Genomic DNA, 18,492 nt, shown 5'->3' with positions numbered 1-18,492 from the left:
ATGTCCCAGCTTCCACAGCTCTCTGAGGCAGCGAATTCCACAGATTTACAACCCTCAGAGAAGAAATTTCTCAGTTTTAAATGGACGGCCCCTTATTCTAAGATCATGCCCCCTAGTTCTAGTCTCCCCCATCAGTGGAAACATCCTCTCTGCATCCACCTTGTCAAACCCCCTCATAATCTTATACATTTCGATAAGATCACCTCTCATTCTTCTGAATTCCAATGAGTAGAGGCCCAACCGACTCAACCTTTCCTCATAAGTCAACCCCCTCATCTCCAGAATCAACCGAGTGAACCTTCTCTGAACTGCCTCCAAAGCAAGTATATCCTTCCTTAAATACGGAGACCAAAACTGCACGCAGTTACCATCTGAAAGCTTTCCTAACAGTCTTTTGTGTGGAACTTGATCGAACGCCTTCTTGAAGTTCGTATCAATAACATCCATAGACACACTGCCTTGTCCACCATGTTGGTGGCCTCCTCAAAAGATGGGACTAGATTAGTCAGACATGCCCCCGCCTTCATAGATCCAGGGCCACTCTGTCCGACCGACTCGTCTTTGCGCCAAGTACACAGTCACACTGCCGCTAACGAACAGATTCTAGTCACGCCCCCCCACCCCCCGCAAGATTAACAGTGCGACAAGATGGGGGTCGGGGATGAGAGACAGCGGGTAAAGGCAGAGTGTCCCTACCTGTTCCTGGCCGGGCCATGATGATCTCCTTCTTGGGCGCTGGGTGGTTGAACTCTCCGAGCTGCGAGGGCACGATGACGGGCAGCAGGGCGGCGGGCGAAGGGTGGAAGGCCAGGGGCTGGAAGGGCGGGTCCTGGCGGGAGGGGCCCATGGCCATGCCCGGGGCGGTGCCTGGCCCGCCGGCTGGCTGACCGGGCGAGGCGACCCGGCCCATGCCCTGGATGCGGTTGGCGTTGATGGGCACGGGGGCCTGCAGTGGCGCCTTGCTGTTGGCGGCAGGGTGGTGGTGGCGGTGGTCCTTGGCGCCCCCTTTGGCAGCCCGCGGGCTGACCCCTCCCCCCCGGCAGCCCCCGCCCTCCCCCCCGCCGGCCCCCACTCCCCCCAGGGGCCGCTCGGTGAAGCGGGCGGGCAGCGGCACGTCGGGGTTGCGCACGATGACCGGCGAGTCGCGCTGGGCGGCCGGCACCCGCCGGACCGAGGGGCTGGCCGCCATGGGGTCGGAGGTCATGGCGGCGGGCGGGCTGAGCAGCAGGGGCGAGGGCTGGCGGGAGCGGGGGAAGGGGCCGGCCGGGGGGGAGACGGCCTGGAAGCCGGCCGGCAGGCAGGGGTTGGGGGTGTGGGGCACCGACTCCACCCCCGAGTCCACGCTGTCGCTCTTGTGGTAGTCGGAGGCCGCTGGGGCTGCCGGGACCACCACCATGGCGCCGTGGGCCCAGTCGGCTTTACCCTTGGTCTTGCCGGGGCTGATGGGCACGGTGAAGGTCAGGCTGGTCTGGAAGGTGGGCTGGATGCCGGAGGAGTGGCGCTCCCGCTCCCGCTGCTGGTGGTGGTGCACCATCTCGGGGGTCAGCACCCCCACCTTGGGCGTGCTCGCGTGCCGGTGGCGGGAGGAGGCAGCGGCGGCGACGGAGCCGGACACCCGCTGGATGACGGGCGAGGCGGTGATGGGGCTGAAGCTGGCCGGCCGGAAGCCGAAGAGGGGCGAAGGCGAGGGCGAGGGGGCGGGCGAGAAGGGCGACTGGTTGGAGACGGGCGAGAAGCCGGGCGTGCCCGAGCGCGAGCTGCCCAGCGACACCAGCATGTTGGCCGCCTCGCACTCGTCAGAGTTGAAGCTGGAGAGGTCGGAGGCCGCCAGCAGGCGGGGGTGGGGGTCAGTGCGCACGCTGCTGGCCTCGCTGTCGCGCGAGGTCTCGTCCCAGTCAAACTCGGAGCTGCCCTCGCGCAGGCCGCTGGCCCGGCCGTCCGACGCCCCCTCCAGCTCCTTGGTGCGCATGGAGAGGTGGCGGGAGCAGTAGCCGCGGCGCTGGGACTCCTTCATGCAACCGTCCCGCGAGCACAGCCGCCGCCACTGCTTGCCGTTGAACTTCTTGCGGATGCCGTTGGGGGTGCAGACCACGTCGCCCTTCTTGTACTTGTGCTGGGCCGCTGCCGTGGCTCCGGCGGCCCCCAGCGGGGTGCGGGAGCGGGAGCCGGAGCCGGGGGTGGCCCGGCTGTCGAGTGACACGCTGCTGCTGGTGCTGCCTCCCCCTCCGCCCCCCTCCTGGGGGGCTTGCTGTTGCTGCTGCTGAGGGGGGGGAGGGGGCGGCGAGGAGGGCGGGAGCCCCGGGGTCCCTGGGGGCAGCCCGGCCCCGCCCGCTGGCATGCCCAGGCTCAGGGTCAGCACCTCGGCATCCTCGGGCTGCCCCCGGGGCTGGGCGGCCGGGGGAGGGAGCCCGCTGGGCTCCTGGGGCTGCCGGGGCGGGGGGCTGGCCTCCTGCCGGGCCGGCCCGGGGGGCGCCTCCTGGTGCCAGGGCGACCGCAGCAGGCGCAGGGCCTCCAGCGCCACCCAGGCCTCCTCCGGCTGCTCGCCGTCCCGCCATGCCCCCCGGTCGAAGAGGACCCGGTAGGGGGCCGGCTCCGGCCCGATCTCGGCCACCAGGCCGTCGCGGTAGGCGGGCTGCTGCAGGGGGGCACGGGCGCAGACCCGAGTGCCGGGCACGACGGCGGAGGCGGGCGGGGGCAGGTCCAGGAGCACGCTGAGCTGGCCGTCGCTGCCCCCGCCCTCGAAGTAGGTGACGGCCCGGTCCCCGTCGAACTGCACGGCCAGGTCGCGGCAGTGACGGCGGCAATGGCGCAGGGTGCCGGGGCGGAAGGCCCCGTTGCAACGCGCCAGGACGCGCTGGAGTTTGAGGGGGCGCGGGGGCAGGGCAGCGGCCCGGGGGGGCGGCCTCTCGCTCTCGTCCTCCTCGCAGTCGGCCGAGTGCTCGCTGGCCGTCTCGGTGCTCGAGGAGCTGGCGCTGGGGCTGGGCGGGACGGGGGGCACAGGGGGGCCGGGCTCTTCCTCCACCGCCGCCACGCTGGGCCCCCCCGAGGCCTCGCTGCTGTTACTGCTGGAGTCGTCCCGTCCCTCGGGCCCCGACAGCTCCTCCACCGGCTTCTTGCGCGGCGCCCGAGCCTTGAAGGTGGCAGTCTTGCGGCTGGACGTCCCCTCGGCCTTGTGGCCCACCTCGGCCCGGCCCTCGTCCCGCGGCTGACCCCTGACCTCCCGGGCCTCCGACTCCTGGCCCTTGGGCCGGCCCTCGGCCCTGGCCCTCCTGGTGGCGGGCGGTGACTGGGCCGTGCCCGTTGCCTCGGCCCCCTCCTCTCCGTGCCGTCGCTTGACGCCGCGCAGACGCCCGGCCGGCGGGGACCTGCTGCTGCCAGAGCTGCTAGGCTTCCTGGCGGACTTCATCTCTCATTGTAGTTCGGGGACAGCGTCTGCACGAGGAAACACAGGGGACAAAGCAATCAGTCTCCAGCGGCGAGTGGCCTGCCCACCAAGTACCCACACGCCCGCCCACCACCCCCTCCCCACGCCCAAGGTCCAGCCCAGCCCACTCCCCAAGCACAGGGCACACCGCACCACGCCACACAGCCTGGAGGATGGGCTGGGGAAACGACTCACAACAGACGCATTAGCAGCAGGAGTCGGCCATTCGGCCCCTCGAGCCTGCTCCGCCATTTAATACCATCATGGCCGATCAGATCATGGACTCGGCTCCACTTCCCCACCCGCTCCCCATAACCCTTCACTCCCTCTCAATCGCAATCCTGAATGTACTCAATGACTGAGGGTCCACAGCCCTTCGAGGGCAGGGGGGGGGAAGATTTCCAAAGGCTCCCCACCCTCAGTGGTGAAATTTCTCCTCATCTCGGTCCTAAATGGCCAACATTACTATCCGTGCCGTCAATTAAAAATTATGCGTCTCTGCGCACTTGCACTTTAATAGGAACAGGAGGCCCATTCAGCCCCTGGAGTCTGTTACACAGGAACAGGAGGAGGCCCATTCAGCCCCTGGAGTCTGTTACACAGGAACAGGAGGAGGCCCATTCAGTCCCTCGAGCCTGTTACACAGGAACAGGAGGCCCATTCAGCCTGATCATGGCTGATCAATACCCTGACTCCATCTACCCACCTTTGCTCCATATCCCTCGATACCCTTACCCAATAAAAATCTTTCAATCTCAGTTTTGAAATTTGCAACTGACCCCCGGCCTGAACAGCTTTTGGGGAGAGTTGCAGATTCCCGCTGCCCTTTGTGTGAAGAAGTGCTTCCTGACATCACCCCTGAACGGCCGGGCTCTAGTTTGAAGGTTCTGCCCCTTGTTCTGGGGTCCCCCCACCAGAGGAAACAGTCTCTCTCGGTCTACACTATCAATGTTTTTAATCATCTTCAACACCTTGATTAGGTCACCGCCTAATCTTCCAAATAACATTAGCGTCGTTGCTCAACCCAACATCCCCAGCATTGAAGCACTGACCACACTTGACCAGCTCCGCTGGGCAGGCCACAATGTCCACATGCCAGACACGGGACTCCCAAAGCAAGCGCTCTACTCGGAACTCCTTCACGGCAAACGAGCCAAAGGTGGGCAGAGGAAACGTTACAGGGACACCCTCAAAGCCTCCCTGATAAAGTGCAACATCCCCACCGACACCTGGGAGTCCCTGGCCAAAGACCAGTCCGCCCTAAGTGGAGGAAGTGCATCCGGGAGGGGGCTGAGCACCTCGAGTCTCGTCGCCGAGAGCATGCAGAAACTAAGCGCAGGCAGTGGAAGGAGCGTGCGGCAAACCTGTCCCACCCTCCCCTTCCCTCAGCGACTGTCGGTCCCACCTGTGACAGGGACTATGGTTCTTGTATTGGACCGTTCAGTCACCTAAGGACTCATGCTAAGAGTGGAAGCAAGTCTTCCTCGATTCCGAGGGACTGCGTATGATGATGAAACTCGAGGGAATGCAAGCCTAGTCTACAACCTGTCCTTGTAATGTAACCCACTATGACCCAGTATCATTCTGGTGCACAGGTACAATAAGCTCCAGCCCTACCACAGGTGTGACAAGGACAGTGTCCATCAAGGTGTTTAGAATGGAAAGTTAGAAATAAGGATCGATGGGACAGGAGGCAGTTGGTAGACAGATTCAAATGCGATTAGATCCATTTATCAAAAATAATTACACCTTGGGATCCAGTGTCTGAGTAATTTAAGACAGATTTGGGGTAATTCTGGGGCCCAGGGGCAGCACGGGCCAGCCCACACTGCGATATGTGTGTGCACTAGGTCCGTGCAGCAGAGCTGGTCTCCAATCGCTGGTTAATCCTTGTCACTGGTTAAAGACCTAGCTCTGTCAAACCCGTGTGGTGGCTGGTGTGCAACGGTCACCACACGTTAAAAAAATCCACGCACAGGCATCTTCCACCCATCAGGATGTAGTTCGGGATCTGGAATATTAGGTCCTTCATTGAAACACCTGTGAACTCATCCTTTTTTGGTGGAAGTGGGTCATCCTCGATACGAGGGACTGCCTATGAATTTGAGACATGTCGTGTGGGGAATGTAGGGAGCACGGGAGGAGCAGGTGACATTGGGCCTGTGCTTCTCAAAGCTCTCCACACTGGAGGCTTCCCTCACCTCATGCCTGCACCACACTGGGACAATAATCGTGTGCCCTCTGAGCCCACTTCAGCTCCAAAAACCTTCTTGATCAGGGCACTCTGTGTACAACCAAAGGGGAGAACTCCCATTTTACAACTTCAGGAGTTCCCAAAGCGCTTCACAGCCAATGGCGTACCTTCTGAAGCGTCGTCATGGTTGCAACATAGGAAAGGCAGTAGCGAGTTTGCACACAGCAAGCTCCCACAACCAGCAATGTTGGCCCAGGACACAGGGGAGAACACCCATGCTCTTCTTCCAATAGTGGCCGTGGGATCTTTTATGTGCAACAGTGCGGTGTTCCCTCAGTACTGCCCCTCCGACAGTCCGGTGCTCCCTCAGTACTGCCCCTCCGACAGTGCGGCGCTCCCTCAGTACTGCCCCTCCGACAGTGCAGCACTCCCTCAGTACTGCCCCTCCGACAGTGCAGGGCTCCCTCAGTACTGCCCCTCCGACAGTGCGGCGCTCCCTCAGTACTGCCCCTCCGACAGTGCGGCGCTCCCTCAGTACTGCCCCTCCGACAGTGCGGCGCTCCCTCAGTACTGCCCCTCCGACAGTGCGGCGCTCCCTCAGTACGGCGCTCCCTCAGTACTGCACTTGGAGTGTCGGCCTGGATTTTGTGTTCAAGTATCTGAAGTGGGACTGGAATCCACAAATTTGTGACTCACGCGAGAGTGTGTTACCCACTGAGCCACGGCTGACTTCCCACTCCCGAGAAGAGACCGAGGTCCATCTAGTTCACTATCTCACATCCTGGTAGTTGCATTATACAACGATAATGGAGTTATTGACCAATCACAGCGATTAATCTCTATCAACGAGTCTACACCAGACCCAGACATGTGGTGAGGAAATCCCCCATTGGTGGATCGCCCCGGGAACCACAGGCCCAAAGTCACCCGCTCTACCGAGGTCGCAACACTCCCCACATGTCACGGGTCAGATTACTCACATCCTGGAACCCAAGTGTTACCTGAGAGAAATCGATCCAATTTCCATCTGAATCAATCAATACTGACTGCTTCCACTGTCTCCCTCAGGAGCGTGTTCCATAGATCCATCGATCCCTCGCTTACTTCTACTCTTGTCGAGAAGGTGAAACAGCTTGACATGGTCGACATTATCTAATCTCTTTACAATCATAAAACAGCAATCATTTCACTTCTCTGATCGGTAGGGTCGGGGGCAGCTTTACACTGGATCTGACCCCGTGTTGTACTCGATACCGATATAAACTCCCCCCCGAACCCCTCGATTAGATTCCAACCTGTAACTCACTCCCGGGTATCTGTTATTATATATATAAACCCGCTGAACCCCTCGATTAGATTCCAGCCTGTAACTCACTCCCGGGTATCTGTTATTATATATATAAACCCCCTGAACCCCTCGATTAGATTCCAGCCAGTAACTCCCGGGTGACCCTTACCCTCTGTAGAAGTGACTGTTGCTTGTCAGTACGGACTGTGATTCGGAGATGTGCACTGCACTGCTGGAATAACCAGGTTACAGGCCCATGCATGCCTGGCACTGTGGACATGTGTATGTTGAGCCGCCTGCGTACTAACTTGCCAGTGTGCCTTTTGCTGAAGGTTTCAGCCCATAACACAGGCCGACACGCCCAATGGCAGTACTGAGGGAACCTCTGCTACAGTACAGGAGGGCAGGACTGAGGGAGCGGCGCACTGTTGGAGGGGCGATACTGAGGGAGCGCTGCACTGTCGGAGGGGCGGTACTGAGGGAGCGCCGCACTGTCGGAGGGGCGGTACTGAGGGAGCGCCGCACTGTCGGAGGGGCGGTACTGAGGGAGTGGCGCAGTCGGAGGGGCGGTACTGAGGGAGCGCCGCACGAGAGAAAAAAAACAGAGGAAGAGAGAAACAGAGAGAGAGGGACAGAGAGACAGAGAGAGAGAGAGAGAGAGAGAGAGAGAGAGAGAGAGAGAGAGAGCGAAACGCCGAGACAGAGAGCCCGAGAGAGAAAGAGAGGGACAGAATACGAGAGAGAGAAACAGACAAAGAGACAGACGCTGGCAGAAAGGGACAGAGAGGATAGAGAGAGAGAGGAGAGATAGAGAAAAGATGCAGAGCGAGACAAAGAAAGAGAGACAGAGATGGTCAGACAGAAACAGAGTGACATTCATTCCGATAATAGCGCTCACACGCACAGCATCATTCGCACTCACAAAATAACACCCGCGCTTGCACTCGCACACTTCAGCTTGCACGCACAGTAGTGACAGACCTGTACCCACCAGTACTGCATCCCAGTGTTATACAGTGACAAACCTGTACACACCAGTGATGTATCCCAGTGTTATACAGTGACAGACCTGTCCACACAAGTACTGTACCCACCAGCACTACCACAGTTTTATTCAGTAACAGAAATGTACCCACCATTACTGTACCCCAGTGTTGTACAGCGACAGACCTGTACCCACCAGTAATATACACCAATGTTATTTAGTGACAGACCTATACCCACCAGTACTGTACCCACCAGCACTGCACCCCAGTGTTATACAGTGACAGACCTGTACCCACCAGCACTGTACCCCAGTGTTATACAGTGACAGACCTGTACACACCAGTACTGTAGCCCAGTGTTGTACAGTGACACGTGTACCCACCAGCACTGTACCCCAGTGTTATACAGTGACAGACCTGTACACACCAGTACTGTAGCCCAGTGTTGTACAGTGACACGTGTACACAGCAGTACAGTACCCCAGTGTTATACACTGACAGACCTGTACCCAGCAGTTTGTACCCCAGTGTTATAGTGACAGACCTGTACCCACCAGTACTGTACCGCAATTTATACAGTGATCGACCTGTACCCACCAGTACTGTACCCCAGTGTTATAGTGACAGACCTGTACCCACCAGTACTGTACCCCAGTGTTATACAGTGACCGACATGTGCCCACCAGTACTGTTCCGACCAGCACTGTATCCCATTGTTACACAGTGACAGAACGGTACTCACCTGTACTGCACGCCGGTGTTAGTGACAGACCTGTACCCACCAGGAGTGTACCCCAGTGTTATACAGTGACAGACCTGTACACACCAGTACTGGCCCCCAGTGTTATACAGTGGCAGATCTGTACCCACCAGTACTGTACCCCAGTGTGATACAGTAACAGACCTGTACCCACCAGTGCTGTACCCCAGTGTTATGCAGTGACGGAGCTGTACCCACCAGTACTGTACCCCAGTGTTATACAGTGACAGACCTGTACCCACCAGTAATATACACCAATGTTATACAGTGACAGACCTGCACCCACTAGTACTGTACCCCAGTAATAATGACAGATCTGTACCCACCAGTACTGTACCCCAGTAATAGTGACAGATCTGTACCCACCAGTACTGTACCCCAGTAATAGTGACAGATCTGTACCCACTAGTACTGTACCCCAGTGTTACAGCGACAGACCTATACCCACTAGTACTGTTCCCCAGTTATACAGTGACAGATCTGTACCCACCAGTACTGTACCCCAGTAATACAGTGACAGATCTGTACCCACCAGTACTGTACCCCAGTAATACAGTGACAGATCTGTACCCACTAGTAATGTACCCCAGTGTTACAGCGACAGACCTATACCCACTAGTACTGTCCCCCAGTTACAGTGACAGATCTGTATCCACCAGTACTGTGCTTCAGTGATATACAGTGACAGATCTGTACCCACCAGTACTGTACTCCAGTGTTATACAGTGACAGACCTCTACCCGAGTGTTATAGAGTGACAGACTTGAACACAGCAGTACTGTACCCATGTTATACAGTGGCAGGACTGTACCCATCAGTACTGTTCCGACCAGCACTGTATCCCATTGTTACCCAGTGACAGAACGGTACTCACCTGTACTGTACAGCAATGTTATACAGTGACAGACATGTACACACCAGTAATGTAGCCCAGTGTTATACACTGACAGACCTGTACCCCAGTGTTATACAGTGACAGACCTGTACCCACCAGAACTGTACCCCAGTGTTATGCAGTGACTGACCTGTACCCACCAGTACTGTCCCGCAATTTATACAGTGACAGACCTGTACCCCAATATTATACAATTACAGACCTGTACCCAGCTGTTTGTACCCCAGTGTTATACAGTGACAGACATGTGCCCACCAGTACTGTTCCGACCAGCACTGTATCCCATTGTTACACAGTGACAGAACGGTACTCACCTGTACTGCACGCCAGTGTTAGTAACAGATCTGTACCCACCAGTACTGTACCCCAGTGTGATACAGTAACAGACCTGTACCCACCAGTACTGTACCCCAGTGTTCGTGACAGACCTGCACCCACCAGTACTGTACCCCAGTGTTATACAGTGACAGACCTGTACCCACCAGTACTGTCCCCCAGTGTTATGCAGTGACAGACCTGTACCCACAAGCACTGTACCCCACTATTATACAGAGACAGACCTGTACCCAGCAGTAGTGTACTTCAGTGTTATACAGTGACAGACCTGTCCCCACAAGTACTGTACCCACCAGCACTGTACCTCAGTTTTATTCAGTAACAGACCTGTACCCACCAGGACTGTACCGCAGTGTTATACAGTGACAGCCCTGTACCCACCAGGACTGTACCCCAGTGTTATACAGTGACAGACCTGCACCCACCAGGACTGTACCAGTGTGAAAGAGTGACAGACCTGTACCCACCTGTACTGTACCCCAGTGTTATACAGTGACAGACCTGTACCCACCAGTCCTGTACCCCAGCGTTATACAGTGACAGACCTGTACCCCATTATACAGTGGCAGACCTGTACCCAGCAGTACTGTACCCATGTGAAACAGTGGCAGACCTGTACACACCAGTACTGTACCCCAGTGTTATACAGTGACAGACCTGTACCCACCAGTACTGTACACCAGTGTTATACAGTGACAGACCTGTACCCACCAGTACTGTACCCCAGTGTTATACAGTGACAGACCTGTACCCACCAGTACTGTACCCCAGTGTTATACAGTGACAGACCTGTACCCACCAGTACTGTACCCCAGTGTTATACAGTGACAGACCTGTACCCACCAGTACTGTACCCCAGTGTTATACAGTGACAGACCTGTACCCACCAGTACTGTACCCCAGTGTTATACAGTGACAGACCTGTACCCACCAGTACTGTACCCCAGTGTTATACAGTGACAGACCAGTACCCACCAGTACTGTACCCCAGTGTTATACAGTGACAGACCAGTACCCACCAGTACTGTAGCCCAGTGTTATACATTGATAGAACTGTACACACCAGTGATGTACACCAGTGTTATACAGTGACAGACCTGTCCCCACAAGTACTGTACCCACCATCACTGTACCCCAGTTTTATTCAGTAACAGATTAGTACCCACCATTACTGTACCTCAGTATTATACAGTGACAGACCTGTACCCACGAGTAATATACACCAATGTTATACAGTGACAGACCTGCACCCACTAGTACTGTACCCCAGTAATAGTGACAGACCTGTACCCACTAGTACGGTACCCCAGTGTTACAGCGACAGACCTATATCCACTTGTACTGTACCCCAGTGTTATACAGTGACAGACCTGTATCCACCAGTACTGTCCCCTCGTATTATACAGCGACAGACGTGTACCCACCAGTACTATACCCACCACTACTGTACCCCAGTGTTGTACAGTGACAGACCTGTACCCACCAGTACTGTACCCCAGTGTTATACAGTGACAGACCTGTACCCACCAGGACTGTACCGCAGTGTTATACAGTGACAGACCTGTACCCACCAGTACTGTACCCCAGTGTTATACAGTGACAGACCTGTCCACACAAGTACTGTACCCACCAGCACTACCACAGTTTTATTCAGTAACAGAAATGTACCCACCATTACTGTACCCCAGTGTTGTACAGCGACAGACCTGTACCCACCAGTAATATACACCAATGTTATTTAGTGACAGACCTATACCCACCAGTACTGTACCCACCAGCACTGCACCCCAGTGTTATACAGTGACAGACCTGTACCCACCAGCACTGTACCCCAGTGTTATACAGTGACAGACCTGTACACACCAGTACTGTAGCCCAGTGTTGTACAGTGACACGTGTACCCACCAGCACTGTACCCCAGTGTTATACAGTGACAGACCTGTACACACCAGTACTGTAGCCCAGTGTTGTACAGTGACACGTGTACACAGCAGTACAGTACCCCAGTGTTATACACTGACAGACCTGTACCCAGCAGTTTGTACCCCAGTGTTATAGTGACAGACCTGTACCCACCAGTACTGTACCGCAATTTATACAGTGATCGACCTGTACCCACCAGTACTGTACCCCAGTGTTATAGTGACAGACCTGTACCCACCAGTACTGTACCCCAGTGTTATACAGTGACCGACATGTGCCCACCAGTACTGTTCCGACCAGCACTGTATCCCATTGTTACACAGTGACAGAACGGTACTCACCTGTACTGCACGCCGGTGTTAGTGACAGACCTGTACCCACCAGGAGTGTACCCCAGTGTTATACAGTGACAGACCTGTACACACCAGTACTGGCCCCCAGTGTTATACAGTGGCAGATCTGTACCCACCAGTACTGTACCCCAGTGTGATACAGTAACAGACCTGTACCCACCAGTGCTGTACCCCAGTGTTATGCAGTGACGGAGCTGTACCCACCAGTACTGTACCCCAGTGTTATACAGTGACAGACCTGTACCCACCAGTAATATACACCAATGTTATACAGTGACAGACCTGCACCCACTAGTACTGTACCCCAGTAATAATGACAGATCTGTACCCACCAGTACTGTACCCCAGTAATAGTGACAGATCTGTACCCACCAGTACTGTACCCCAGTAATAGTGACAGATCTGTACCCACTAGTACTGTACCCCAGTGTTACAGCGACAGACCTATACCCACTAGTACTGTTCCCCAGTTATACAGTGACAGATCTGTACCCACCAGTACTGTACCCCAGTAATACAGTGACAGATCTGTACCCACCAGTACTGTACCCCAGTAATACAGTGACAGATCTGTACCCACTAGTAATGTACCCCAGTGTTACAGCGACAGACCTATACCCACTAGTACTGTCCCCCAGTTACAGTGACAGATCTGTATCCACCAGTACTGTGCTTCAGTGATATACAGTGACAGATCTGTACCCACCAGTACTGTACTCCAGTGTTATACAGTGACAGACCTCTACCCGAGTGTTATAGAGTGACAGACTTGAACACAGCAGTACTGTACCCATGTTATACAGTGGCAGGACTGTACCCATCAGTACTGTTCCGACCAGCACTGTATCCCATTGTTACCCAGTGACAGAACGGTACTCACCTGTACTGTACAGCAATGTTATACAGTGACAGACATGTACACACCAGTAATGTAGCCCAGTGTTATACACTGACAGACCTGTACCCCAGTGTTATACAGTGACAGACCTGTACCCACCAGAACTGTACCCCAGTGTTATGCAGTGACTGACCTGTACCCACCAGTACTGTCCCGCAATTTATACAGTGACAGACCTGTACCCCAATATTATACAATTACAGACCTGTACCCAGCTGTTTGTACCCCAGTGTTATACAGTGACAGACATGTGCCCACCAGTACTGTTCCGACCAGCACTGTATCCCATTGTTACACAGTGACAGAACGGTACTCACCTGTACTGCACGCCAGTGTTAGTAACAGATCTGTACCCACCAGTACTGTACCCCAGTGTGATACAGTAACAGACCTGTACCCACCAGTACTGTACCCCAGTGTTCGTGACAGACCTGCACCCACCAGTACTGTACCCCAGTGTTATACAGTGACAGACCTGTACCCACCAGTACTGTCCCCCAGTGTTATGCAGTGACAGACCTGTACCCACAAGCACTGTACCCCACTATTATACAGAGACAGACCTGTACCCAGCAGTAGTGTACTTCAGTGTTATACAGTGACAGACCTGTCCCCACAAGTACTGTACCCACCAGCACTGTACCTCAGTTTTATTCAGTAACAGACCTGTACCCACCAGGACTGTACCGCAGTGTTATACAGTGACAGCCCTGTACCCACCAGGACTGTACCCCAGTGTTATACAGTGACAGACCTGCACCCACCAGGACTGTACCAGTGTGAAAGAGTGACAGACCTGTACCCACCTGTACTGTACCCCAGTGTTATACAGTGACAGACCTGTACCCACCAGTCCTGTACCCCAGCGTTATACAGTGACAGACCTGTACCCCATTATACAGTGGCAGACCTGTACCCAGCAGTACTGTACCCATGTGAAACAGTGGCAGACCTGTACACACCAGTACTGTACCCCAGTGTTATACAGTGACAGACCTGTACCCACCAGTACTGTACACCAGTGTTATACAGTGACAGACCTGTACCCACCAGTACTGTACCCCAGTGTTATACAGTGACAGACCTGTACCCACCAGTACTGTACCCCAGTGTTATACAGTGACAGACCTGTACCCACCAGTACTGTACCCCAGTGTTATACAGTGACAGACCTGTACCCACCAGTACTGTACCCCAGTGTTATACAGTGACAGACCTGTACCCACCAGTACTGTACCCCAGTGTTATACAGTGACAGACCTGTACCCACCAGTACTGTACCCCAGTGTTATACAGTGACAGACCAGTACCCACCAGTACTGTACCCCAGTGTTATACAGTGACAGACCAGTACCCACCAGTACTGTAGCCCAGTGTTATACATTGATAGAACTGTACACACCAGTGATGTACACCAGTGTTATACAGTGACAGACCTGTCCCCACAAGTACTGTACCCACCATCACTGTACCCCAGTTTTATTCAGTAACAGATTAGTACCCACCATTACTGTACCTCAGTATTATACAGTGACAGACCTGTACCCACGAGTAATATACACCAATGTTATACAGTGACAGACCTGCACCCACTAGTACTGTACCCCAGTAATAGTGACAGACCTGTACCCACTAGTACGGTACCCCAGTGTTACAGCGACAGACCTATATCCACTTGTACTGTACCCCAGTGTTATACAGTGACAGACCTGTATCCACCAGTACTGTCCCCTCGTATTATACAGCGACAGACGTGTACCCACCAGTACTATACCCACCACTACTGTACCCCAGTGTTGTACAGTGACAGACCTGTACCCACCAGTACTGTACCCCAGTGTTATACAGTGACAGACCTGTACCCACCAGGACTGTACCGCAGTGTTATACAGTGACAGACCTGTACCCACCAGTACTGTACCCCAGTGTTATACAGTGACAGACCTGTACCCACCAGTACTGTACCCCGGTGTTAGTGACAGACCTGTACCCACCAGTACTGTACCCCAGTGTTATACAGTGACAGACCTGTACCCACCAGTACTGTACCCCAGTGTTATACAGTGACAGACCTGTACCCACCAGTACTGTGCTCCAGTGTTACAGTGACAGACCTGTACCCACCAGTACTGTACCCATGTTATATCGACAGACCTGCACACACCAGTACTGTACCCCAGTGTTAAACAGTAAATAGAAAGAAGAATAGTAAAAGTGGAGGGGAGAAAAACTTAAGGCAAAAAACAAAAAGGGCCACATTACAGCAAAATTCTAAAGGGGCAAAGTGTTTTAGAAAGACAAGCCTGAAGGCTCTGTACCTCAATGCGAGGAGTATTCGGGATAAGGTGGACGAATTAACTGCGCAGACAGCAGTTAATGGGTATGATGTCATTGGCATCACGGAGACATGGCTCCAGGGTGACCAAGGCTGGGAACTCAACATCTCGGAAGCAGAGACAGAGAGGAAAAGGAGGCGGGGTAGCGTTGCTGGTTAAAGAGGAAATTAATGCAATAGTAAGGAAGGACATTAGCCTGGATGATGTGGAATCGGTATGGGTGGAGCTACGGAATTCCAAAGGACAGAAAACGCTAGTGGGAGTTGTGTACAGACCACCAAACAGTAGTAGTGAGGTTGGGGACAGCATCAAACAAGAAATAAGGAATGTGTGCAATAAAGGTACAGCAGTTATCATGGGCGACTTTAATCTACATATTGATTGGGCTAACCAAACTGGTAGCAATGTGGTGGAGGAGGATTTCCTGGAGTGTATTAGAGATGGTTTTCTCGACCAATATGTCGAGGAGCTAACTGGAGGGCTGGCTATCCTAGACTGGGTGATATGTAATAAGAAAGGACTAATTAGAAATCTTGTTGTGCGAGGCCCATTGGGGAAGAGTGACCATGATATGGTAGAATTCTTTATTAAGATGGAGAGTGACACAGTTAATTCCGAAACTAGGGTCCTAAACTTAAGGAAAGGTAACTTCGACGGTATGAGGCATGAATTGGTTAGACTAGACTGGCAAAGGATACTTAAAGGGTTGACGGTGGATAAGCAATGGCAAACATTTAAAGATCACATGGATGAACTTCAGCAATTGTACATCCCTGTCTGGAGTAAAAATTAAACGGGGAAGGTGGCTCAACCGTGGCTATCAAGGAAAATTAAGGATAGTGTTAAATCCAAGGACGAGGCATATAAATTGGCTAGAAAAAGCAGCAAACCTGAGGACTGGGAGAAATTTAGAATTCAACAGAGGAGGACAAAGGGTTTAATTAAGAGGGGGAAAATAGAGTACGAGAGGAAGCTTGCAGGGAACATAAAAACTGACTGCAAAAGCTTCTATAGATATGTGAAGAGAAAAAGATTAGTGAAGACAAAGGTAGGTCCCTTGCAGTCAGATTCAGGTGAATTTATAATGGGGAACAAAGAAATGGCAGACCAATTGAACAAATATTTTGGTTCTGTCTTCACGAAGGAAGACACAAATAACCTTCCGGATGTACTAGGGGACAGTGGGTCTAGTGAGAAGGAGGAACTGAAGGAAATCCTTATTAGTCAGGAAATTGTGTTCGGGAAATTGATGGGATTGAAGGCCGATAAATCCCCGGGACCTGATAGTCTGCATCCCAGAGTACTTAAGGAAGTGGCCCCAGAAATAGTGGATGCATTGGTGATCATTTTTCAACAGTCTATCGACTCTGGATCAGTTCCTATGGGACTGGAGGGTAGCTAATGTCATACCACTTTTTAAAATAGGAGGGGGAGAGAAATCGGGTAATTATAGACCGGTTAGCCTGACACCCGTAGTGGGGAAAATGTTGTAATCAATCATTAAGGATGAAATAGCAGCACAATTGGAAAGCAGGGACAGGATCGGTCCAAGTCAGCATGGATTTATGAAAGGGAAATCATGCTTGACGAATCTTGTGGAATTTTTTGAGGATGTAACTAGTAGAGTGGACAAGGGAGAACCAGTGGATGTGGTGTGTTTGGACTTTCAAAAGGCTTTTGACAAGGTCCCGCACAAGAGACTGGTGTGCAAAATCAAAGCACATGGTATTGGGGGTAATGTACTGACGTGGATAGAGAACTGGTTGGCAGACAGGAAGCAGAAAGTCGGAATAAACGGATCCTTTTCAGAATGGCAGGCAGTGACTAGTGGAGTGCCTCAGGGCTCAGTGCTGGGACCCCAGCTCTTTCCAATATACATTAACGATTTAGATGAAGGAATTGAGTGTAATATCTCCAAGTTTGTGGATGACACCAAACTGGGTGGCGGTGTGAGCTGTGAGGAGGACACTAAGAGGCTGCAGGATGACTTGGACAGGTTAGGTTAGTGGTCAAATGCATGGCAGATGCAGTATAATGTGGATAAATGTGAGGTTATCCATTTTGGGGGCAAAAACACAAAGGCAGAATATTATTTGAATGGCGGCAGATTAGGGAAAGAGGAGGTACAACGAGACCTGGGTGTCATGGTTCATCAGTCACTGAAAGTTGGCATGCAGGTACAGCAGGCGGTGAAGGCGGCAAATGGTATGTTGGTCTTCATAGCTAGGGGATTTGAGTATAGGAGCAGGGAGGTCTTACTGCAGTTGTACAGGGCCTTGGTGAGGTCTCACCTGGAATAGTGTATTCAGTTTTGGTCTCTCAATCTGAGGAAGGATGTTCTTGCTACTGAGGGATGCAGCGAAGGTTCACCAGACTGATTCCCGGGATGGTTGGAATGTCATATCAGGAGCGACTGGATCAACTGGGCCTGTATTCACTGGAGTTTAGAAGGATGAGATGGGATCTCATAGAAACGTCTAAGATTCTGATGGGACGGGACAGGTTAGATGTGGGAAGAATGTTCCCGATGTTGGGCAAGTCCAGAACCAGGGGACATAGTCTTACGATAAGGGGTAGGCCATTTAGGACTGAGATGAGGAGAAACATCTTCACCCAGAGAGTTGTTAACCTGTGGAAATCCCTGCCGCAGAGTGTTGTTGATGCCAGTTCATTGGATATATTCAAGAGGGAGTTAGATATGGACCTTACGGCTAAAGGGATCAAGGAGTATGGAGAGAAAGCAGGAAAGGGGTACTGAGGGAATGATCAGCCATGATCATTTTGAATGGCGGTGCAGGCTCGAAGGGCCAAATGGCCTACTCCTGCAACTATTTGCTATGTTTCTAGACCTGTACCCACCAGGACTGTACCCCAGTGTTATACAGTGACAGATCTGTCCCCACCAGTATTGTATCCCAGTATCATACAGTGACAGACCTGTACCCCAATGTTATACAGTGACAGACCTGTCCCCACCAGTATTGTCTCCCAGTGTTATACAGTCACAGACCTGTACCCATCAGTACTGTACGGCAGTGTTATAAAGTGACAGACCTGTACCCACCAGTACTGTACACCAGTGGTATACAGTGACAGACC

The 18,492-nt window shown here is 53.3% G+C and overlaps 1 protein-coding gene across 1 annotated transcript in view; it reads right to left on the bottom strand.

Annotated features, from left to right (window-relative positions):
• The window catches only part of LOC139245758 (protein capicua homolog), a 206,190-nt gene that overhangs the window by 160,734 nt on the left and 26,964 nt on the right, over window positions 1-18,492 (bottom strand). The window contains exon 2 of the mRNA XM_070871275.1: window positions 697-3,432. Within this exon, the coding sequence (XP_070727376.1) occupies window positions 697-3,406 (2,710 nt within the window). The 5' untranslated portion in view covers window positions 3,407-3,432. The remainder of the gene's footprint in view (window positions 1-696; window positions 3,433-18,492) is intronic.

This window comes from Pristiophorus japonicus, unplaced genomic scaffold, assembly GCF_044704955.1.
Source record: "Pristiophorus japonicus isolate sPriJap1 unplaced genomic scaffold, sPriJap1.hap1 HAP1_SCAFFOLD_234, whole genome shotgun sequence".
NCBI classification, from domain to species: domain Eukaryota; kingdom Metazoa; phylum Chordata; class Chondrichthyes; family Pristiophoridae; genus Pristiophorus; species Pristiophorus japonicus.
This window is presented reverse-complemented; position numbering and strand designations above follow the sequence as displayed.